Consider the following 25,207-nt stretch of genomic DNA (forward strand, 5'->3'; position numbering starts at 1 on the left):
CAGATGTTCAAAGACATATTTTTCCGATGTTTTGGGATGTGAAAATGATTCCTTAGAGTAGTCAGAGCTGATGGCAACTCCATGCTTGGCTCTATACCTTATACGTTTCCATGATTCAGTGTTTGATATTTTAGTTGAATATGCAATGTGAGTCACATCAGGAGAAGGGTTCTTTAAATGTGTTGAGACCCATCTAAGCTTTCAAGTTTCCTTCAAAAGTCTTCTTGGTAAATGGATATCGTTGAACAACACAAGCATAATGAAAAGTTTAAGATGCTTGTTTCATGAAAGAATTTTATAATAATATATGATATAATAGTACATAGTAATTAGTATATAAATGTCAAAATGTTTAACAGTGTTTAGTGAAAGGGGACTAATAGTAAATATTCAGTGTTTTCTATAACTATATTATATTATATCTTTTTAAAACGAAAGTTCTAATTTGATATCTTTCCTGAAAAAACTGGAAAATTCATCTGCAGACTCCAGAGTCTGAGAGGCAAGTCTTGTAGTGAGGTGGAATTGTCACTAGATGGCGTACAAAACTCATGGGGGGAACTCTGCCCAACCCTCTATCCCGACCCAGCACTAGTTTTTCTATGGGACATACAAATATTTATTTCTCTGATAATAATTCTCGTTTTTAAATTTTAAGTAGTTTAGTCTGTAAGTGTGTCTTAAATATTAAAGACAAGCATTGATAAAATTCAAAAGTAAATGAAAGGAAAAGGAGAAGTTTAAAATTGAGATATTTAGGTCTTAGGTGATGAAGGTCGTGAGTAAGGGAAAACGCCTAGCTGTTTATTCCTTGGTCTTTGTTCAACAAAGAAAAGCAACTTTAGGAGAGTTGCCTGTGTATCTTGATCAATGTTAGGACATAGAGAACATATAATTACCTGGCAAGAAGGCCACAGGACAAAACAGTTCACTGACTCCAAGGTTATTGAAGGATATTCAGAGGGAAAAATGGAACTGCTCAAACTCTTAAAGAGCAAAGAAATTATTTGGTAATGGTTTTATATTTATTTGTTACATATGTGTGCATTCATGTGCCTGTGTGAACACAAGTATATGAAGGTGCACATGTACATGAGGACGTGTACATGTGGAGATCAGAGATGTCCGAGACTCTTCAGTTGCTTCTCTACTTTATTTTTAATATTTACTTACTTTATTTATTTACTTATTTTTAGATAGTAGCTCACTGACATGGCTACTGGCTATCCAAAATACATACATACATACATACATACATACATACATACATGCATGCATACATACATACACACACACATACATACATACTAAACAACAAAAATTTCAAAAAGTAAAACAAACATACAATCAAAAGGAAAAAACAAAAACAAAACGAAACAAAACAAAAAATCTCTAGGCACCCTCCTGTCTTTACTTCCCCAGCCTTATACTTCCAAGCACGTTCAGATTATTATGACTAGTTGAGGAGTAAAGTCAGGTCCTCATATTTGTATACCAAGCACTTTAACAAGAGAGCCATGTACTAACACCATATGCTTTACCTCATAGATTATTTTACCAAGGAACCAAGATTATGTAATAAAGGAACAAAGCTGGTCACTGTGGTTCAGGACTGTAATTTTAGGTATTTGGGAGGCTGAGGTAGGAGAATCATGAGTTGAAGTCTAGCCAGAGCTTTTTAATGAGCCCTTGTTTCAAAATAAAAACACAACAGAGGGCTTATGACATCACAAAATGGTGGGTAGAGCACTAAGTTAGCATGTTCAAGGAAGTTCTAGGTAAAAATCCCAGTAGTCTCCCACATACATAAAACAAGAAAAAAGAAAGGGGGAAGAAAAGGAGATATGAATCTGGAAAGAACAATAGTTACTAAAGATGATTAACATAATGTGGATGTGAACGTTCTGGGTACCTGTGAGTCGAGTCAGTCCAAGCTAAAAAGGTCATATAAGTAGGATCATGTCATAAACAGTGAGAAACAATTAGAACATATGAAAAAGAAAGTATTCGTAGAACTATTAATAAATGCAATATTAGTAGTTTGTGGTTTGGCATATTTAGGTTTATAGTCAAAAAACAGTTAGAACTGAAGATAAATGATTAAAATCTGAATCAATTTTTGCTCAATAAATCAGCTGACTTTACTGAAAAAAAAAAAACAACAAAAAACAAATTAACTACAAGGAGTACACCCTTAAGAAAACCTTTCATGTATAAGTTGGTAGGAAGAAATTCAAGAAAAAAGTTGTCACAGATGACAAATTAAACTTATTCCTCAGTCTTAAGAGGCTGTAGAGAGCTCTTTCACACTACCCAATTTGGCAGCTATGTTGAGTGAAATTTAAAGAACAGAAAACATAGCCAGTGTTCATTGTTGACAATGACAACTGTGATTAGAATAATGAGGATCAAAGTTAAATTATTTTTAAAAACTGAAAAAGCAAAATATTAGGTAATGAGAGAGTAGGAGGAAGAGCCAGATCTGATAGCCTGTGGATAGGAGAGGTCTGATCGCCTATGAATGAAGCTGATCAGGAGAGGTTAATGAAGAACACAGCACTTGAGGGCTAGCTGGGTTGTAGAGCTCAGAACAACTGTGGTTATATGCACAAGATCTGCACAAGATCACCACAGTTGAAAGCTCCAGGTTGCATGGGGAAAGGGCAAGAAAGGTCCTACCCCTAGCTGGAGAGTTACTAGACTTTGAGGGCTTCTGAGACAACAATAATTCTGTGAAAAGTAATCTCTAGTGGGTTGCCCACGCACCATTGGGTGACAATAACCCTATATACATGTGGGTAGCAATAGTGAGACTCAATGGATTAATAATAATTTTTATTGTTTTTTTTAAAAGAATATGAAGTAGAGAGGGAAGTGTGTTTAGTGCCCTAGGGGAAACCGGAAAAGATGTAGGGATGACTCAAGATACGTTATTCTTACAATATGAATTGTTCAAACAATAAATAAAATAGTATTAAAAGTAAATAAAGAAGGCATATTAGGACTATTTTGTGGGACTGCCACATGAGATCCTCCTCAAAATATTTCCAGAAAACTCTAAAGCTGACGGCAGGGAAACAGAGCGTCTTGTCATTCCCTCTTTCTCCTTAACTTCTTTATCAGGAATGAATGCCTGCCTCAAGAGGCCATGAGTCATCAAACACTTCCTTCCCTCTTGACAGAAACAACCTTCCTCCATTTGTTAAACTCCTTTAGCAGGTGCTTGGAGAATCTTGCACAAAGATGGTGGCTATGAGAAGGGAACTGAGAGTAAAAAAAAATACCCAAGAATTCTATTTTGAGAAAACTAGAAATGATCCCACATGTCTCAAAGCATATATTTATGACTTGGGATGTGCAGTGTATGTTATATAAAAAGGACAAAAATAATCTTAAATTTACATTAATGAAAGTAAATGGAAGAGTGTTGAGTCCATATTGGAAACTCTAAACTCCAAACTACATGTTAAAAAATATTAAGACTAAACCAATTTTTTTTTTAAAGGCACTAAGCCAAAAACAATTGAGAGGAGAAAATGTAGAAATCTATACCTGAGAAATACATCTACATGGAATGTATTCATCTGTCTGTCTGCCCTGCCTGTTTGTCTACCTGTCTGTCTATCTGTCTAGTTACTTAGTTATTCCGTGATGGAGAGCTAATTTGGTCTCTTGCTCATTCTAGGTAAGTGCCCTATAATTAAGCTACACATACCAATTCTTGGTATAATAATTTTAATATTAGAAAAAATAAGTGTAGGAGACTACTACAAGAAACATAAAAATTTCTTAATACTCTGGTTAACAATGTATAAATAGTTCTAAAATATATGCATTTATGCATATAACTTCTACAAATGTGAAGCAAGTAAAAAGAGGTAAATCAGCCACTGAATGACCATAGAGAATATTTATAAGCATCATGGAGCACTGTGAAACTGGAAGAGTTTTCCCTTTGCATTAGGTCTATGGGGACATTAGTCAAGACTATATTGAAAGTCACAAAGAAAATCCCAACGAACCTGCATGAATTGAGGAAGGCTTAGCTTTTAAATGTTCTCAGTTTGGGAACACCATGTTTGTGCACAGATAACTGAAGGCACTTCCTGCTACAGATCAGTGAGACATGAGGATTTCCTGACCTTCTCTTTCAGGTCTGCGCAGAAGTAGCTTATGGACTTTGATATTCCACTGAGTGGTCTCTTTTAAAAGAATTCTTAAAGCAATAAGCTGTCTTTTCAAAAGACACTTTAATTGATATTAGTTTTATTTAAAAATATATTTATGTGAATACGTTTGTAAATTACTTTGTATTGACATGGATTAACTAACGCCGCCCCCCACCCCCCACACACAGATCTACTGTGGCTAACTTTTTATCCCTAAAGGGTCTATAGTACAAAGAGATACACAGCAATGGGAAAGGTTCTGTTTTTCACTTCTAGTTTTTTTTTTATTCGTATCATAAAAAAAACACATGTAAATTTGCCTCTCCTATTGGTAGTGCCAGCTGTCTGCTAAAAATGACAGGAACCTTAATCATCATCATAACCACAGGGCTCTAATTCTGTGATTCATGGATAATGAATAACACAGAAGACGTAAGGAGATGACAGCATGTGTAATATTTAAACAAATACAATTGTTGGAGATCAGAAAGTAAAAATGAAGAAAAAAAGAAAACCAGTACCAGTCAGCCCTGAGAATACACATACAAGTAATTTTGTATGGACTCTACAGGTTATAGCTAGGAACACACACACACACATACACGCGCGCGCTAGCGCAACAAAAATTAATGAAAAATGAGGCCAAGCATTTGAAGGAGCGTGGAGAAGGGCATTTAGGAAAGAATAAAGGGAAAGAAGAAATTTTCTAATTAAATTACAAGCTCAAAAATAAACAATGAAAACACAGAGTAGCAAAGAAATGTAGTTAACGCTTAAACAATGTCATAAATCACAATAAAATAAAATAAAATAAACTGAGGGGCTATAGGGTCAATTTAGAGAAAGCAGGAAAACATTGAAATGGACTTAAATATAATATGAAGTTGGAAATGTTCAAAAATAGATGATGCCTTGTGGAGGTTTGGAAGAGAGCTCTAAATGTAGAACGGTTTTTATTGTTGACATTTTCCGATTGATGTCATGGCCAGGTCTGATATACATACAGATGGCTTATTCTGTATCTTAGGCTAAGTTTAGATGGAGAGAGAGAGAGAGAGAGAGAGAGAGAGAGAGAGAGAGAGAGAGAGAGAGAGAGAGAGGGCACTTGTGGTGATGTTTATTTTACAATTATGCCCTAATAATTTCTACCGTTATCCAAACTCCCTCATAATTTAAGAGTCTGGGTTAAGCTCAGGGTAACATTGTACTTTGTGTTTGCTTACTGAAAGATACAGATGGTTCTTGTTTTGTATTTGTTATTTAATCTCTGTAGTTACAATGTTACTTAAGAGGAAAAAGCTCTCTCAAGACAAAAATATTGACCGCTGAACGCCTTATTTGTAAAAGAAATTCCTAGTTGAACTTTGGGCATCCGAAGTTCATCCAACAGTGGCTTTTACCACCTCTTTAGTTCCCATCTTTGTAAAGTGCAAAGATCTGATTGTCAGATCTTCTAAACATATGGCAATATAATAAAAATGTGACACAGCAGCCAGTATATAATGTGATAATGTCACAAATAGTGTTATGATTTTATATCATTCAGATATATTACCTGATTTAATCCCAGCCACAACGTAATGAAATGGGTTTTTTTCCATTTCTAAGTAAGCCATCAATACTTATAGATGCTGTTTTACCCAGTGGCACAAAACAATGAAATAAACAGAGGGAACTGTGACTTACTAACTCTTAAAGACATCATACAAACATCAGTCACCTTTAAACCTGGAAAGACCAGAGTTGGCACAGGACACACCAAGACCAAATGCTCAGCCAAAAGAAAGAAAAGAAAGAAAGAAAGAAAGAAAGAAAGAAAGAAAGAAAGAAAGAAAGAAAGAAAGAAAGAAAGAAAGAAAGAAAGAAAGAAAGAAAGAAAGAAAGAAAGAAAGAAAGAAAGAAAGAAAGAAAGAAAGATTTATATGCTAGAGTGACAGAGGGAGACAAAGGGAAGGGAAAAAGAGACAAAGACAGGAGACAGGGGACAAGGAAGAAGGGGAAAAGATCAAGGGAGAGGGAGAACGAGATATTGTCCCCTGAGGGACAAAACACTGCCTCTGGATAGAGAATGAGACAAATGTGGCCTATAGGCAAAAGACAGTTCATAAAGAGAAAAAGGGGGCACCGCTTTAGGGTTAGAATGACTTGGTTTCTTTTTATTAGACCTGTGTTAATTGGGGCAGCCAGAAAAAAAAAAGTGCATTTAATTACTGGACTTCAATGCTTTGATAGCTGAATCTTGGTTGACAGCCACAGAAGGAGAAAGTGTCCAAAGAAGGGACTAGAATTTGGTGGCTAGCTTTAGGGATTCAGTCTATGGTTTAGCAAAGGGGAGGGAAAGGAGAAAGGCAAAGTCTGCCAGTGCGTGTTTGTCATTCTCTGGCCTGCTAGACTTCTACAAAACCTATCTGGTGAGTCTACTTGTAAATTGTCACTATCATGGTCTAAATTATCTCTGCAAGGTTCAGATGCCCAATACTGAGAAGAAAAGGTTGATTTATATTTTTCCTATTTCGTTTCTTCCTCAGTTGTTAAAATTGGCCCTCAGACTCAAAGGAGGACAATTTTAGTCAGTCATTCTTTGAGCATCTTCCAGCAGCAAACCACTTTTGATTCAGACTACATGTCAACCAGTAAAATATCACAAACAAATTCTATGTATATCCTCCATCCTATATCTGTCCATATAGCTCCCTTGGATAAACACCAACTCTCTGTTTTCCTCTAGTTAAATATCATCTTCTTGTGCTAGCCTGCCATCCAGATGTGGTTAGTCATCCAGAGACTTGACCTGAGCACACCATTATGCATTTCCCAAAGGAAAGTATTAATAGCTGGGCAACAATATGTTACAGCTCTTTCTATTTTGTCACTCCCGGGAGAACATCTCATTTTGACTAGCCGAATGTTGCTTAAACAATCACCAATGACTGCTGATCAAATCATCTTGAAATCTTAATAATATTATGACACATCAAATGTTAATCTAAAATTAAAGTGACTCTGTAATTAATTAACCATTCCCATCAAGAAAGTTAATAATACCATGGTGGCATATTAATATAATATACCTTTACCCTTATGAGCACAAACTACGTTCCTACTGGTTACCACTTCTTCCTGCCTTCCTATTTGAAATCTCTCTCACAGTTTTTGGGGTTCTGTACTCAGCTCTGATATAAAACACAGTGTTTGCCTGTTAATAAACTTGAATATAGTGAACTCTGTGAAGTTATGTTTCATACATGACAGATGCAACATTTCTTCTTCCATCATATCTGTAAGACATGCCCATTTCTCAGAATATTTATTTCTCCAAAGATAGAGATAAAAACACTTGACCCACTGTATACTTCTACGAGGTAACTTCCACCCACCCATGCTTTCTCCACACTTAACATGTCAGCTCCCCAACCACTTACCACATTAATATCTGAAATGTTTATCATTTTGACTCCCCAACCTGTCTCCATCCTCTATATGAGGGTAGGAGACTATCTTTCTTCCTCACTAGTTTTTAGTTAGGAAAATGGTCTATCTTGACAGCGATTAATATGGCACTGTCTTGCACAGGGTAGCAGAGTTCAGTCTAACTGATACCATGCTTAATGCAAGGATGCTTTAAAATAAGAACACCAAGTCACTGTCTGTCCTATTTCCATCCTTATTTATGTTAGAACATCAAGGATCACCTGCAATTTAAAGCATTACTGATTTTTTTTCTCCCCTGTGATTCTTGAGTTAGCTGTTCTTTTCCACTGAGTTGTCACCATTTACTCTTTCTTTAATTACTTCTCCAGATAGCTTCAGCTCCCACTACCCTACAGTTCCTACCTAAACCATGAAGGCTTTTTCAAAGCTTGAGTAATATTCTCCTTAGAGATAACTCCAGAGTGCAATCACAAATACCCCTTAAGAAAAGTATTCCACTGGCATCTGCCACAAAAAAAAAAAAAAAAAAAAAAAAAAAATCAAGAAAAGAAATTCAAGAGGATGCACTGAGGTTTCAATAGGAGCTGGGAAAACTGATGGCACTGGCTTTGGCCACTTGCTGTCTGTCCATTTGTGCAGCCGTGTTCTAAGAGCCTCATGTCTTTTGTTAAGAATAACATGACTCTACTAAATTCATTAATTTTTCATAGGCTGCATGTCTCTTTTGTAAGACAAGTGAACTACATTGGATGACTGAAAAGGTCACCTCAAATCTCAGATTCCATAAAATATTTAAATACATATACAAAATTATGAATCCAAAAGCTACAACTAAAAACAATATCAAAAATGATAGAATCCTTACATTATGGATAAAGATTCCATAAAATTCACTCAACCCACTTAACAAAAGCAATATGAATTGTCTGTAATGATAACTGAGATGAAAGCAGAAAAGAAATAAAAAGAAGTAAAAAATATAATTGAAAATTTGTAAATAATAATCTATGTTTGAAGGCCTTCAAATATGTGACTGAAAAGTGACATTTTAAATATTTTTGAGGTAAACATAAGAAGTGTTTGAAAGGGTTTGAGGGGTGGCTTAGTGGTCAAGAGCACTGGCTGCTCTTAGAGAGGGCCTGGGTTCAATTCCCAGCACCCACATGGGAGTTCACAACTGTCTGTAACACCAATTCCAGGCAGTTCCAGTTCTAACACCCTCAGACAGACATAAATGCAGGTGAAACACCAGTGCATGTGAAACTAAAAATAAATAAATAATTTTTCAAAAAGAAGTGTCTGAGTATGCACTGAGGGTCCAATTTAGGGGCTGGGAAAACTGATGGCACTGGCTTTGGCCACTTGCTGTCTGTCCATTTGTGCAGCCGTGTTCTAAGAGCCTCATTATTAGGTTATTTCTAGCTGTTTGACAAAAAAGCACTCACATTCCAGACAATTTTGGAGTCTCTGTGGTTATTAGAGAATTCTTGGTCAGTTTTTATTCACTCTTTTTTTTCATTTATTAAATATTTTTACATATGCATTTATATTATTACACATATAAACAATAAACTACCTACAGCAAGAAGAACCACAAAACAATCAGGAAACATGTATATATATATATATATATATATATATATACATATATATTATATACACACACATTCATAGTATTTGGCTATTTGTATTTGGCACCCTTGAAGAAAGTACCTTTCCTATGTTGGCGAGTCTCAAATTCTTAATGTAAATAAATATTTATCATATCTTATCATTATCAACTTAAAACATCTATCTAGACCTAAAAACATCTTAACCCCTAACCTACTAACCTTAATTATAAAACTAAACCATCTGGTCTTCAACCCCATCAGAGACTTGAGAAGGAATAAAACTGATTACCTAAATAAACCAGAAGTGCAGATTAGTAGCTTCCCAAATGAGAAGATGACAGAGACAGTTTACTGTCTGAACAGTCACCCAAAATGCTCTATAATGTTGAAACATCATCTTCAGAATTTTCTGGCCCAATATATTTGACAGACGTATTTGTGAAGCAGGAACTATTGAGGACTTCCTTACCCTGTCTTGGCAGAGTTTGCCCGTCAACTCTGCCTGTATCCAACCTTGTCCATTTTTAGGCAGAATTCTGTCTGTGGTGGAATTCAGGACATTTTGCCCAGTGGCTTGTTTGCCACATTTGAGGCCATCTCCGTAAGGAGGTTCTTTGATGCTCATTGTCTTCTTTGAAGTAGTCTGGGTGTTGCCAGGAGCTAATCTGTCTCATTGTAAGTGTATCTTTGAAATAATAAAAACATCTTTAAATGCGATATTCTGTATGTCTCTTGGGTTTTTGAAGATTTTATCCATTTTACCTTATCTTTCTATAGAATCATATCTATCTGTTATACCTAGGACGTATATTCTTGAGATAAAAATAGACTAGTAATTGATATGACCATGATTTGATCAACTAACAATTAACTGGTATAACTTACTTATCCTAATCAGCCTGTAATAGCACTTTCAAAGTATTGGAAGTAAACCTTGTATTATAATTGAGTTTGTCCTATTCTTCAAAATATATCCAACCTATAATATCCAGTTCTTAGCAATTCATTTCTTTCTTTCAGAATAAGTAAGACTTAAAGGAAAATCAAAGGCAGAGGTGAAAATGCAATAAAAATAAATGTCCAGCATATTGTTAGACCCTGAAAGGCATAAAAAAATTACATGACGTTTTTGAGGGGTGGCAGAACTGCTAGAGCACTGCAGATTTAACACAATGAGTATGACGTGTAAGTTCATAAATGTGTCTGTTTTCTACAATATGTCCTTATATAGAAATATAAGGACAGTACACTATCTGTAGATAGTACAATATTTTATAGGACAAATGATTGTTTTTCCAAAGTTGGAATCTCATAAGCCCGCCTTACATTGTCATTTTGAACTCAAGAATTATATATGAGACTACTTGGGACACAAAAGATAGTACAGTCCTCCTGCATGTAGTTATGCTCATTTATAGTTAAACTTTCATCCTAATGTAACTACAGTTTCTGTTTTTATCTTCTTCATGAACTGTAGCCAAAGTGTACTTCCTGGGTGAAACTCTCTACACCCTGAATTAGGTTTCTGTATTTACCTGTTATAGATCATCATATTATTAGCAATTAGTGAATGATAACTCAAAGACAAAACATATCCTGTGGATGTAAATTATAATAAAATTAGATAACAAATATTTGTGATAATGATTTAGCTTGTGTTAACTCTCTAAAACAGTACTGGCATAATTTAAACCAAGTGCTGTTTTGAACTTCTGGTTCAATTGTATTTGCAATGGTCAATTAAAACTCATTTCTTCAAATACAGAGTCTTCTTGATGTGATATTTTCAGTGATGTGAAAATTTTCTATCCTATAAGCATTTTACTACTACAGTATTTTTCACAGTAATATATCAAAAGCTCCCATAAACATGCATTCTTTTCAGTCAATAGGTCTTTTGGTGTGTAACTTAATTATTTTGATTGAAACAGAATTTTACAGCTGCATACCTCTAGTTACATGAATATTTGTCGCATAATAGTTAATTTTACTTTTGTTTATATGATACCATAGACCTTGGGTGGAAATCATTGATAATGTTTTGTCTTTGGCAATACTCTTTTTTATTTATTTATTTATTTATTTATTTATTGCTTAGATTTTAATGACAATTGGAAAGTAGTGATTGTAAGTGCTGTTACACTTTTTTTGTGCCAAATACAGAACACTAAATAAACTATACTAACACTTAGATGTTATTGCACTGTGTATTGAATGTCATCTTCGGTGTCTGGAATCTGTCCAATACCGTGCTGATTAGTTCCACCTTGGACCTCTTTGAATGCATTACAATGTTAGGTATTTTATAATACTCCACTTTGGAAAACAATTATTTTAAGCTTTTATAATGGCATTTTTTAATCTACTTAATCATTTTAAAAATTAAATTGTATACTACTGTGAATATTATTACAGGACAGTCTTTAAATACCTCCTGAGAGAAGAGTCTGAGTTACTTTCTTTAGCATCAAATAAAATATTTTAACTATCCGAGCTTACTTCTTTCAGAAGCGAATAGTGGTATATTGAAGTATTAAACATAATAAATCTCAAGAAGATAAAGGCAGCTTCTTTTTAGTCTCTGTTCCAAACATTTTAAACTTCTAGTTACTGACACATTGATTAGGTTCACTGTGTATCTCTTTGGTGTGTTGTGAGGCCTTTGAGACAATTTTTTTCATAAATTCAAACCATTATGAGGCTTTGACCTTTTGCAGTCACACATGCATTGGTTTTTCTACCATGTGAAGTTTATTCCAAAGAAGTAAGCTGTCAGTGTCCTCCTGTAACCTGCCCTACTGCAAAAAACCAACTAACCACAACACCTTTTTCTTATTAACATGGTCTAGCTCAAGGTCAGGTCCTTTTCCAATTTTATTTGATTCCTCCAAAAGAACTTTTAACATCATACGCTCAATGTGGATCAATCTTATGGTTTGTTTGAGATTAGTCTGATTGGCATTTAAGAAGACTACAACTCACTATATGTCTACCATTATCCCAAACAGAAAGAGGGAAAAGCTAGCATAATTCTAATCTTCAAAGTACTTGTGAGATAAGTTATAAGTCAGTTATACCAGAAAGCTTTAGAGAAAGTAAAAGACACTTAATTTAGCAGGCTTACAAATGTAAATGAAACCACATGTGACAGTATGAGTTATGAAAAGGATTTCAAATCAAATGCACAAATCATAAAAAAAAATTTTTTTTAGTTAAATGTGTTTTGACGTAGCAGTTGTTCCTTGTCAAGTCAATAAAAGTGACTTAAGTAATATTTCTCCCAGCAAAAATCAGCGTGTGCCAAGAGTGAGTATTTTCTTCTCTTTTTTTTTAAAAATTCCAGATGTTGATGAAGAACACAAGAATTTGCAAACTAGGTCAAACTAGAAATAATTTTCTGTCTCTCTCCTAAAAACATTCATGAGAGCTAGGACAAAAGTTTACTTATTTACTTATAAAATTAAATGTAAATTTATAGTTCTTCAATACATTGGTAAGCTCCAATTGAATCTAAATATATTCTTAGTCTCTAGGGTCCATTTGAATGTGTATTTTTATTTTGTATATGTTAGTGACATCACAAAACTTTATTTCATTTTTCATAGCACAGTGTATCAAATGCACATGTAATTAAATCTATAGTATTCGGAAGTTGTTTTTTACATGGTAATTAATTATACAAAATTTTATTATTTGTCTTAACTCAGAATTTCAATAAGACAGATTGTACCTACATTTTAAACAAATAATTTTGCTTTATTTTAACAAATTGTTGTTGTTGTTGTTGTTGTTGTTGTTGTTATTAGTCTGGATGTCAGTTCTCTCCTTTCATTTTGTGCTTTCGGGATTGAAATCAAATCCTCAGGGTATAGCAAATATGTTTACTCACTGTGCCATCTTCCTTGACTTAGACTATATTTTTATTTTCTAGGAATATAGAATATTTTTCCATTATCATTTATTTAGTTTTCCACTCTGATTTTAAGTGAAACTTTTACTTTTTGTCTCCCTTCATAAGTCAGATTTTGAGTCCTATTTTGTACTAATTCTCTACTTGGTCATTTTAAATCATTTAAAGACTACAGCTTTTTTTGTCTAGTTACTGGCAGGTCCACACTGTTCTCTCAACTGGCGCTGTGAAGTGTATTTTTGTACTTTTGATTAATTACAAATTGAAGATCACAGTAAAACATTCATTTAAATTATGTTGAAGTTACGGATTAATTTTGGTAGAAAAATGTAACAACAAGTGTCAACTTCTGCACATGACCATAGCATTTCACCGTTTGTATATGTCTTTCTTTCGGCAATTATTTAAATGTTACTTTTCTTTGTAAGTACATGACAGTGTCCACATTAAATGATGTGATGATATTTAAATTTTTCATTTGCTTAAGATATTACTTTGAGGATATATTTGTTTTATTTCTTTAGAGAAGAGAAGGCGTGAGTAGCCTATAGCAGATAAAGCAATTGGAGAAAAGTCCATCAATGGGATGGAAGGTGAATTCCCAGCAATGATATTGGAAATATACATTTTTTTCTAGTGTCTACTGAGAAGAAGAGCAATAGTACAGAAAGCAGTCTGTTGGGCTTATATAGAGAAAATCCCTTGAATCAGTACAATGGTCTGCAGAGTCAGAGGGAAGTTTGATTAACTGGCAAAGGCTTTAGAAAGATTTAATGGAATTGAAAAGGAAAGTGTTTGTGTTAGCGTACTCTTTCTCTACATTTATTCTGAGAGTGAGCGAGCCTCCCTGCAAGGTGACCTGAGCCTACACAGACAGCCACATCCTACCTATTCAGTGTGGCATAGGTTGAGATGCATATGATAGTAGATAAAAATATATATAGATAGTTTCTGCATTGAGTGATGGAAAAAAAATAAATAGACAAGATAACCAACACATTAAAAAAATAGTTTTGATTTGTTACTGTTGTGTTACTTGAAAATAGTCTAGACTCTCTAGATGGTCTATAGAGTCCCATAAACTCAGAGCTTGTAATTTCAATTCTTAGCTCACCCACCAAGGGGTTTTAAAATAAAGAGCTTCCATATCCTGTTGTTTGGAAAAAGTAAAATAATATGTTAGAAGAAAGGCCAAAGGCTGAATCTGTGGACATAAGGGCTCCTTAGAGGTTTTGGCTTAAATTGTTTCCCTGTTGATATGGCAACAAATGAGAACATCAAAGAACGGTAGTGCCAATAGGAATGACCATGTATTTCACCAATCTCAGACTTTATTAGATGCTAGATCCCAGCCATAGAAGAAAGATCCTGTATCTGATATCAAGGTTAGGGGGATATTTATCTACTCCACAAGTATCCAAGAAGCTCATAGCTCTGTACATCTGTGAAGGGACCTAATCGTTTTCCTCTCAGGGGAGAGCCTTATGATCCAAATGTGGATTACTTTTAAAAGCAAAAGAAGAACAAAGATAGCATTAAAGGTAATGTAATATTATTAACTAAAAAGTTATTTTAGTGGCTAAATTAAGCAGCTCTAACCCCATTTTAAATCATATCCAAAGTTAAAATTAAATCACAATAATTTGGATTTAAAGTTGTAACATATATTTCTAAATTTGAACTTGTCACTGTCTATTGGTCCTCCTGGATACACATTTCTATTATAATTTATTCAGATTACATTCCAATTGTTATCTCTTTGTTTGTATCTTCCAGTTCCCAGCCTACCTCCCTCTTTCACCCTATTCTCCCCCTTTGACCTGTGACAGAAGGCCACCTTCTCCCCTACCATGTGACCACAGCCTATCAGGTCTCATCTGGATAGCCTGCTTTGCCTTCCTCTGTGTGCTGCTGGGCCTGCCCACAAAGGGGAAGTGATCAAGTTGGGGACACCAGAGTTCATGTCAGAGGCAGTCCTGCCTCTCCCCACAAGCACGGAGAATGAGCTGTCCATTAGCTAAATCTGAGCAGGGGTCTAGGTTTACTGCATGCATTTTCCTTCGTTGGTGCATCAGTTTGTGCAGGGCCCCCTTGGTCAGGATCCACCAGCTTTGATGGTCTGCTTGTGGGGATCCTAACTCTTTGGTCCTTCCATCACCCCCAATCTTCCATACCACTCTCACCTGGAGTCCAACAGATAGTCCCAGCATCTGTCCTGATGCCCCGAAGAGTGTAGACTCTCAGAGGACATCTATGTTGGGCTACTACAAGACAGAGCTATACCACTCTGGGCATATATGCCAAAGATGCTCCACTATACAACAAAAACATTTGCTCAACTATGTTCACAGCAACTTTATTCATAATAGCCAGAATCATGAAACAACCTAGATGTCCCTCAACAAAAGAATGAGTAAAGAAACTGTGGTACATTTACACAATAGAATACTACTCAGCTATTTAAAAACAAGGAATCTTGAAATTTCCAGGCAAATGGATGGAACTAGAAATGATCATCCTGAGTGAGGTAACCCAGACCCAGAAAGACAGGCATAGTATATACTCACTTTTTAAAAAGAAAAATAACAACCTCTTGATGAGGAAACAGAAAAACAAAAGAAGCTTAAAAGACTGAAAAGCCTTCCTTTAACACTTTGGACGTTTTTTCCCTTTAATTGAAAATAGTTTTTCCTCACTTAAGATATTCTAACTAGAGTTTCCCCTCTGTCTACTCACAGTTCCAACCATTGCCTTCTCCAGTCTGACCCACTGCTTTTTGACTCTCTTTAGAAAACAAACAGGATTCTAAGAGATAAAAATAAAATTAAATAATAAAAACACTAGCTGGGTGTGGTAGCACACACCTTTAATCCCAGCACTCGGGAGGCAGAGGCAGGCAGACTGCTGTGAGTTTGAGGCCAGCCTGGTCTACAAAATGAGTCCAGGACCACCAAGATAACAAAGAGAAACCCTGTCTCAAAAAAACAACAAAAAACAAACAAACAAACAAAAAATCCTAATACATCAGAATAAGTATTAAAAAAAAAAAAAAAAAAAGAACAAAAGACAGAGGGCACATGAAACAGATATAAATGCAGAATTCACTCACACAATCACCCAGGGATCCCATATGAACACTAAACTGGAAGCTGTTCGCATCCTGCTTCAGTCTGCCTACCTGTGGTATCATTGCTTACCTGCCACGGGGGTGTGGCCCTGCCCAGGGCCATATAAAAGGATAAACCTCCATGTGACCCCCTCTCTCTTACCCCTCTTACTCTTCTCATTCTTTCTCTGTCTCTGTCTCTCTGGGGTACCCCTACTCCCTTTTCTTCTCCCCTCATGATCATTTAATAAACCTCTCTACAATATAACATCTGGCATCCGGTACCTTCTTATACCTTTAATACCTTACATTTTACTGCCTTTAACTTTTAAATATAAAAGAAGCCATAATACATATGCGAAGGACGTGTGTGTGTGTGTGTGTGTGTGTGTGTGTGTGTGTGTGTGTGTGTATGTGTGTGTGATGTAAAAAAAAAAAACTGAGAAACAACAACAACATCCCTGATACTATATTATGAAACAAGAAGCAGTCAACGATTCCCTGAGTTATTTTCTGTTGGATATGTACATTCACAAGTGGTTATCACTGGGATATAGCTTCTGGGTTAAGGATGGGGTCATGTGCCTACTTCTCCTTTCAGCTCTAAGACCCTATCTGGTACAGATCCTACAGGCCCTGTGCATGCTGCCTTATTCTCTGTGGGTTCATATGTGCATCTATCATGTTAACTTTGGGCCTTGTTCCTTGTTGTCCTCCATCCCCTAGGGACCTGACTTTCACCTGCTTCCCCTTCTGCACGTTTCTCTGAGCCCTGAAGGGAAGGATTTGATGGACATTCCATTTAGAGCTGAGTGTTCCAAAGTCTCTCACTTGCTGCATAATATCTAGCTATGGGTCTTTGTCTGTTACCAAAGGAAGTTTCTCTAATGATGGCTGAGCAAGGCACTGGCCTATAAGTATAGCAGGATGTTTTATTGGAGTCATTTTTTTGCTATGTTCTTTTAGTAGAACAGTATAGTATTTAGTTTTACCCTAAGCCCCTGGGCTGTCAAGTCTCAGTTTCATGGTCACTCAAGGAGCTTGGCAGGAAATAATCTCTCCAAACAACTAATTTTGGTCTGAAATTTCAGAATCTATGATTCACAGGGAACTATTACCAGCTTCCCTCACCATGGTGCATCCATATTGTGAATACTTTTTTAAATGGAATGCCAAATACCTAGAGAAAATAATTATCATTCTACTTTTTAAGTATAAGATGCATGTTTCCACAAGAGAAGAAAAAGCCTGCTTCACTTTGTACCTTAGTCCATTAGTGCTGTTTCTTGAAAGAAGCTATATACTGTAGTATGCAGATGGACGCTTGTACAGGCTCCCCACTTTGCCACAGCTCACAAAGACATTTACAAGGATCAAACTGTAGTAAATTAGTACTTATTACTAATTCAAAGATCAAGGATACTTTTGGAAAAGTGCATTGCATTTACCACAAGGTATTTACTACTTCCCCAAACACAGGCACAATTAAATGGGAACAGCATTCATTATTGAGGGACAGGGCACTTAGAAATACAGTAACTTCCAGCACAGCCTGGTGCCTCTGCCTATATTTATGTTACAGCTTTACCCACCAGTGTTTCATCATTGGAGAAGATATTAGAGCAATGAAAAATACAAATGCCGTGTCATTATGAGCATGCAGGATTTGGGCCTTGTGACTTTCATGAAAGGAGGAGGCTACTGTCATGTTTATGAAGCACTACTTTGGGGAGTCACTTTGTTTCTCTAAAGAATGTCAATCTGTTACATATAGATATTTTTAAAAAGTTAAATATTTATCTCAGAACTTAACCCAGCACAAGCATGTATTAATTTGTGTATCCATTTCATATGATTCTTTATGCAAACTGAATCTAGATAAAAAGACTTATTACTAATTTCTATATAAATCTTGGGATTAACTAGTTTCTTTCAACTACATTTACTTTTCATTTTTCCTGAAGTTCTCCACTTTCTATTGTCTTTGTCATTTGGGGGGAGTGGTCATGTGTTGTTTTCAAGGTTTCAGTCAAGTGGGGCAGAATGCCTTACCTATACCTGGTACTCAGGAAATACTGCTGATGAGCAAGAATTGAGCTATCCTATGGCAGGTTTCACCATAGTCATCAAATGAAATGGTTTGTCAAGGTTGGTGAATATCTTTGTTCTTTATGTAAATTAATTTTTCATGGTGAGATTATTATACAATTCAAGGCAATTAAATTTACCACCTTGCTCTCATCGCCCAATCTGTTTTTCTTAATATTTCCAAGCTTTTATAAAGATTTGTTAGCCAAAAGAAAAGAATATTAAAACACATTGAACGCTATGGAGGAGAATGTGTTAAAGGTTGTTTGAAGGTTTATTGAGGCACTAAGTTTCCCTAAATGCCCATTAAATTACCTAGAATAAAGGAAATGGTCCTAGGACATGTCCCTTCTCATTATTTAACCGTCTACTCTCAAGCTTATGTATCCTGTGAACTATAAATAAGTGGACGATAATATGGCTGTAGAATCTCCACTTATAGATCACTTGATGGGAATAGTTTCTCACCACAATAACAAATTATGTGTGCTCCTACAAAATGGATGAGAGAAAACTTAAAGCTTGACTTCCATAAATTTCAGACAGCTAGTTTCTTTTTAGAGAAGATTTTACAAAAAACCTTATCATGTCAAAACTGAATGAGGTTTGGCTTCTCTTTTCATTAATCTGTCTAAGTTGTTATAAAAAATCTCAAATATTTTATCTTCTGTGATTTTTTTGTATGGATTATAAAATGCATACTTTACCTGGCAGCAGATAAAATTGGGGTTTATTTTACTGTCTTTAGATCATTTAGAAATATGCATTTGTGTTGTCTTAAAGAATAGTGTTATTTATAATGCACACTTTAAAGGACTATGAATAAAAGTGAAAAACTCTTTTATTACCAACCCAATGGTTCTTAATTTGGGGTTTCACTGAAAGGTATTCTAATATAAATAAACCAATCATCCCTTCTAGAGCAATGGTTCTCAACTTGTGGGTTGAATATCATATTTCAGTTATGATTCATAACAGTGGCAAAACCACACTTACGAAGCAGCAAGGAAAATAAGTTTATCATTGGAGGTCACCACAACATGAGGAACTGCATTACAGGGTCACAGCATTAGGAAGGTTGAGAACCATGGTCCAGAGAATAATCTTGTAATGACACATCTACTTTTGAACCCAAATCTTGACATGTCACCTTTCAACTTGGAATACCATACAAACTCTGCCAAATATTTCTTGACCCATAATGAGTCAAGACATTAATGGAGCCTGTGAAAACCTCTCAGCTAAATCGTAGTCCATCTAAGAGGTTTGAATACTGACATTACTGTCATGTAATTGCCCATAGAGTGCACATTACTAAGTATGCTCAATTGTCTGTACAGTTAGATGAGATTCCACTTTGGTGGATTCTGAGAGAGAGTGGAGAATGAAGGGGTCCTCTCTTAACCATTGGCTGATCTATTCACAAGAGCTGTGCCAAATCACTGCATGAAAATGTGCCACAAACTTCCCTGTTCGCAGCTCCATAGATCTGAATAATTTACCCAATTGACTTAATCCATGGACCATATCCTGTTTCCTTTCTCTTTTTAACTCTATGGAATTCACTGATAGGGTGATAGCATTTACGTAGAGTCCTCCACTACAATAACACTGCAGCGTAATTTTTCATTCAGCTGGGAAAAAAGATTAAATTCTGCTTATATTAAGCCCCTCCAAAGAGGAATACGATAGTTAAACTTAATATAAGCTGCTGACTTACTGCAGAATTCACTTGTTAGGGTGATGCTGAACTCATTACCACTGTGTCAAACTAATGCATGCATACTTTTTAATCAGCTCTACCAAATAGAACAAGCTTGCATTTTAAGATCATTTTGTCAGTGTTGGGACTTGGGATACTGAAGCAGATAAAAGAAGAAGCTGAGATGATTAAAGCAAGGGAGGCATGAGGCATTAGTATTTTCCCCAGAGGTATTTCTCCTTTAATTCATTTTCTAACCAGTGGCTGTTTGGCTGAATTAATCCAAGAGCTTCCCATCCCCAAGAAAGGATAAGCACTACCTTCCGTGTTGTGTTCCTATGACCTCACCTCATTGTTTTTCATTACCGCTGCCAGACTTTTTTGATGAAGAATCTGATAGAGCACTTTTCAGTTCACACCTAAGGGTCACAACTGATCTTCTCACCCCGTGCGACTATAACTGTCTCTTGTAACCTTTTGTCTAGTTGGGTACACAATGAATGATCTCATTTTTGAGTGGCAAGATGAGGCACCAGTACAAGTGGCTGAAGGACTAACTTTGCCTCAGTTTCTGTTGAAAGAAGAGAAAGATTTGCGGTACTGCACTAAGCACTACAATACAGGTAGGCACTGAGTATTTTTCTCTATGCTTTTGATTTCTGATCTTATGATACACAGATTAGTACAATTGTAAAGTGTTGATTTTAGCTGTCTTACCTTGGGGAGTATAAAAATGAATAATTTCAAAGTACATGAGTGCTTTTTATTCATTGTACCTTGGCATCTTTGATAGGTATACAACCAAAGAAATGCTTGATGTTCAGTTATACTTGAAAATTCTTTATGGAACAACATATATGGGTAAAATGATACTTATAAACATTTGTCTTTAGTTTTATTGGAAAGTAATTGAACTATCTTTGGAAGTGAACACTACCATGCTAACAGAGGACTTGAATAATGACATCATTTGCCATATTTCATGTATTCTGAAACATGATTCTATTTTACCTATCTTCTGCTTACTTTAATATTATTGTTAATTTCTATTTTAAGTTACTTCTCGGACTGGTAGAGGAACTTTGTGTCTAAACCCAAAGATTAAGAAACTCAGTCTGTTGTTCTTACCCTTATGAAATCTATTCACTTCTCTTAACTGTTGTGGGCTAATTCCAATAAATCTACTCCAACAACAAAAAAATGTCGTTTAATTGCCCACAACTCAAGCTTCCCCATGATGAGATGTCTGTATGACCTGATGCTAGCATGCTAACACCAGCCGTTACTCTTACCACTTCATTACAGGAAAAGATGACTCATCTTGGCTTCAGCATTTTCCAGAATTGTGAGCTCAGTTTGCATCCCATAAAGTCCCCAGTCTCTCTTATCTCCTTAACTAACTTGTAATATTGAGTTTTAATTACCATATTCAACTTACAAATGAAGGTGTTATCTAATTTTCAGGAAGTGCAAAGTTAATATCCAAGCACAAAATTAAAGAATAGACAATTCAATGGCAGTGTCCTTGCTCACTTTTCTTTTCTTTTTCTTTCTTTCTTTCTTTTCTTTTTTTTTTTTTTTTTTTTTTTTTTTTTTTTTTTTTTTTTTTTTTTTTTGTTGTTGTTGTTGTTATTTTTGTTGTGTTTTCAAGGCAGGTTTTTTCTGTGTAGCCTTAGTTGTCCTGGACTCACATGGTAGTCAAGCTGGCCTCGAACTCACAGAGATCTGCCTGCTCTGTCTCCCTGAGTGCTGGGATTAGAAGCGTGTGCCACTGTGCCTAGCCTTGCTCACTTTTCTGAGGATGGAAAATAGATAATTTCTTTTAGTAAATGTTGAGAAGAACTCTAGAGGTGGTATATAGTAGTGCATTAGTTTCTTAGAACTGTTACCACAGTTTAAAGCACAGCTCAAGACACTAGGGATCAAAAATCAGGTATGAGCAAAATTATGTTTACTCCAAAGAAAATGTATTCCTTGTTATTTTCTCATTTTCCTATTTCTGACAACTCTTAGTATTTCTTTACTTAGAGACACATCACTTTAGTGTCTGTGTCCTCAGTCACATGCTGTCCTCTGCATGCATCTGTGTCACAGTAGTCAAATAACTCTCATCCTATAAGGATATTAATGATACTGGAAAGGGTCTCATTAATACAGATAAAGAATTCATATTAACTTTGTGTCTTCAATTCAATTATTTCTAAATAAAGTAAAATTCACAGAGTTTTCAAGAATGTGAAATTTAGACACATTCAACACAGAACAATTGTTGCCCCTGTAGACATCATATGGGAGAGAATTTTGATGATACAAACTCAGGAGACCCATCATAGAAGAAAGTGCGTTTACATACCTTTATATTACAGTTCACACTTATAAGTGCTTACTTTAAGCAATCAGCTGGGTAGCAGTTTTCTAGAAGGCATAGTTGTCTAATATTCATATAATACAGAGGACGAAAATATGCACAAGCATCACAGTTCAAAACCATATAGAAACATCTGGAAGGATCTTCACTCACATATGTGACTAATTTGTCGCATACCTTAATCTCTCTTTTATATAATTCCCCCAACATGAAAGATTCCTACTTTAATTGTTTTTTTAATGTATATTCATATACTGCATAATTCCCTCTGGATATTAAAGAAAAAACAGTTAAAAAAAATCCACAGTTACATACGTCCAATTTTCCAAGGAAATAAAATTACTAGTTATTAGTTAATATACAGATGACTTACATATTTGGGTGTGGTGGCACATGTTTTTAATCTCAGGACTTGCTAGGCAAAGGCAAGATGATCCACGTGAGTTTAAGGGCAGCCTGGTTTTAAAAAGCAAATCCCCGGGCCAGTCAGCAGTCAGGTCTACATAGTGAGAGTTTATATAGAAAACAAAGAAGCAAACAAACACACACAAACAACAATAGCAGCACAAAACCTAAACTGCACAAATCTAAAAGTTTACTTCAGGGTTAATTGTTCTGTTTTTTCATCTAAAACCTTCCTTCTTCACTTCCCTTTACTTATTATTTTTGTCTTGTTATGCATAAACGATAAGTTTGATCCAACTTTCAAAGTTTTCTCTTCACAAGCACATTAAAAAATGTACATGTGGACAAACACAGAAATAGTATACATACCTGAACATATACATTTATATGTGCATTAATGTGCAAGCAATAATATTTGCATATGTGTATGAATTCGTTTTCCAATTTAGTTGTATTTATAAAACAATTTTAAAATAAATAGACATTGAAAGCTTGCACTTTTCTTGAGGATCACATTGAACCTAGAGAACTTACACAAAGGGTAAGTAACTCACTTATGATTTTGTGATGCAGTTACTTAAATAGCCTAACATTGAAATAATAATACTTCAATTAAACTTGATCTACTTCATTTCCTTTACAGTGAAAATTTAAAATTTTATGTCTGATATTGCCTTAAAAATCTAAATATATTCACATATTTCAGGAGTCTTTAACCGTTTCATTGATAAATTCACAGAAGGATCGTGTCTGGCTTTTGCATGGTTCTGGTTGCTCTATATTAAAAAGTGGACCCATTGCCCTCAGAGTTTGCAAGCTACTATTGAGATTCGAAAGTTCTGACATTACTTCTATTCTCCTCCAGAGGCTGTGCCATTGTCTCCCTTCTATCATCACCCGTGAGCTCATTACATTAATAGGACTCTGCACTGGAGACTCTCCTTGCCATGCACTATCAGGTTTTCCAGTCACGCCCTTTGACACCTTCCTCCCATGCCATTTCAGAGAACGATGCTTAAAGAGCCTGTTAGCTGTCTGACATCGTCTTATTCAAAATAATGCACAATAAAACCAAGACTCAAATGGCTTAGAGGACCATTTCTTTGAAGGATGGATAAGAAAGAAGTAGAGATTAAATGCATAGAATTAGAACCAGGGGATAAATAGAAATATTAAGATGCTATTGACCTCTATTTGCAGTAACAGAGACACAAAGGCATGCATTTAAACAGTGAATATGACTTGGTATTTTTGATGTGTTTTAAAATGAGCTTAAAAATTATTAATGCAAACTAATACATGTTTCCTTTTGTAGTATTATTTTTAAAACCATTAGTCTTCATTTGCATTTATCTCTTAGTACTTAAAGGGAATGTGAGAGTTTCTGAAACAAACAACCTCTGAGTAAATAAGCATATGAAAGCTCCAGAAAGACATAGTATAGATAACCTTTACACAATAAATATGTATTGTTCTACCCATCTCAGAGCAAGCATTAGAAACTGAAAACAGAGATCGTTGACAAAAATGAAAAGCTATTTGAACATGAAAACAGAATTGCATACTGTTTCTTGGAAGAGTTCACACCCTGTCACAATGCTTTCAGATGCAAACTCGAGAGAGAGAGAGAGAGAGAGAGAGAGAGAGAGAGAGGAGGAGAGAGAGAGGAGAGGAGAGACGAGAGAGAGAGGGGAGAGAGGGAGGACGAGGGAAGGAGGAGAGGAGGAGAGGGAGGAGAGAGAGAGAGAGAAAGCAAAACCCAATTTGACTATATGGCTTAATGTTCCTTCAATAGTTGAAATCCCTACAATAAAATTATCATGAAAATTAAGCCATATTTGATGGCATAACAGAACCCGACTTCCATTTAATTATTGTGTTTATTTTATAAACAACTAGGAAAGTTTACATGCATAGAAGTTCGATTCCATCTTGAGCGGCAAATGGGCTACTACTTGATCCAGATGTACATCCCCAGTCTTCTGATTGTCATTCTGTCTTGGGTCTCATTCTGGATTAACATGGATGCAGCCCCAGCCAGGGTGGCTTTGGGCATCACCACTGTGCTCACTATGACTACACAGAGTTCTGGATCTCGGGCTTCCTTACCAAAGGTAAGCATCCTGAGGGGACATGCATAGGATGCGTGCATAAAAATGTGGTTGTCGGATTGGCCAGATTTTGTTCAGTGTATTTACTATTCATTATTGATTTTTAAAGCACTAACTTTTGCAAAATGAAGGTATAGATGAAAGAAAATATTCTGTAAATCAGTGATGCCTGCTACTCACATAGTGTCTAATGATTTCTTATTATTTAAACATCAACAATCATTATAAGCATGATGGGATTTTTTTTTGTATTTAGGTTTTTTTTTCTTTTTTTTTTTTTTTTAATTTAATCACTTTGCAGCC

The 25,207-nt window shown here is 35.5% G+C and overlaps 1 protein-coding gene across 1 annotated transcript in view; it reads left to right on the forward strand.

The window, feature by feature from the left end:
* Positions 1-25,207, forward strand: part of Glra3 (glycine receptor alpha 3) — a 152,337-nt gene that overhangs the window by 97,472 nt on the left and 29,658 nt on the right. The window contains exons 6-7 of the mRNA XM_051169854.1: positions 20,506-20,643; positions 24,693-24,907. Coding sequence (XP_051025811.1) covers positions 20,506-20,643; positions 24,693-24,907 — 353 coding nt within the window. The remainder of the gene's footprint in view (positions 1-20,505; positions 20,644-24,692; positions 24,908-25,207) is intronic.

The sequence above is a fragment of the Acomys russatus genome, chromosome 27 (genome assembly GCF_903995435.1).
Source record: "Acomys russatus chromosome 27, mAcoRus1.1, whole genome shotgun sequence".
Lineage (NCBI taxonomy): Eukaryota > Metazoa > Chordata > Mammalia > Rodentia > Muridae > Acomys > Acomys russatus.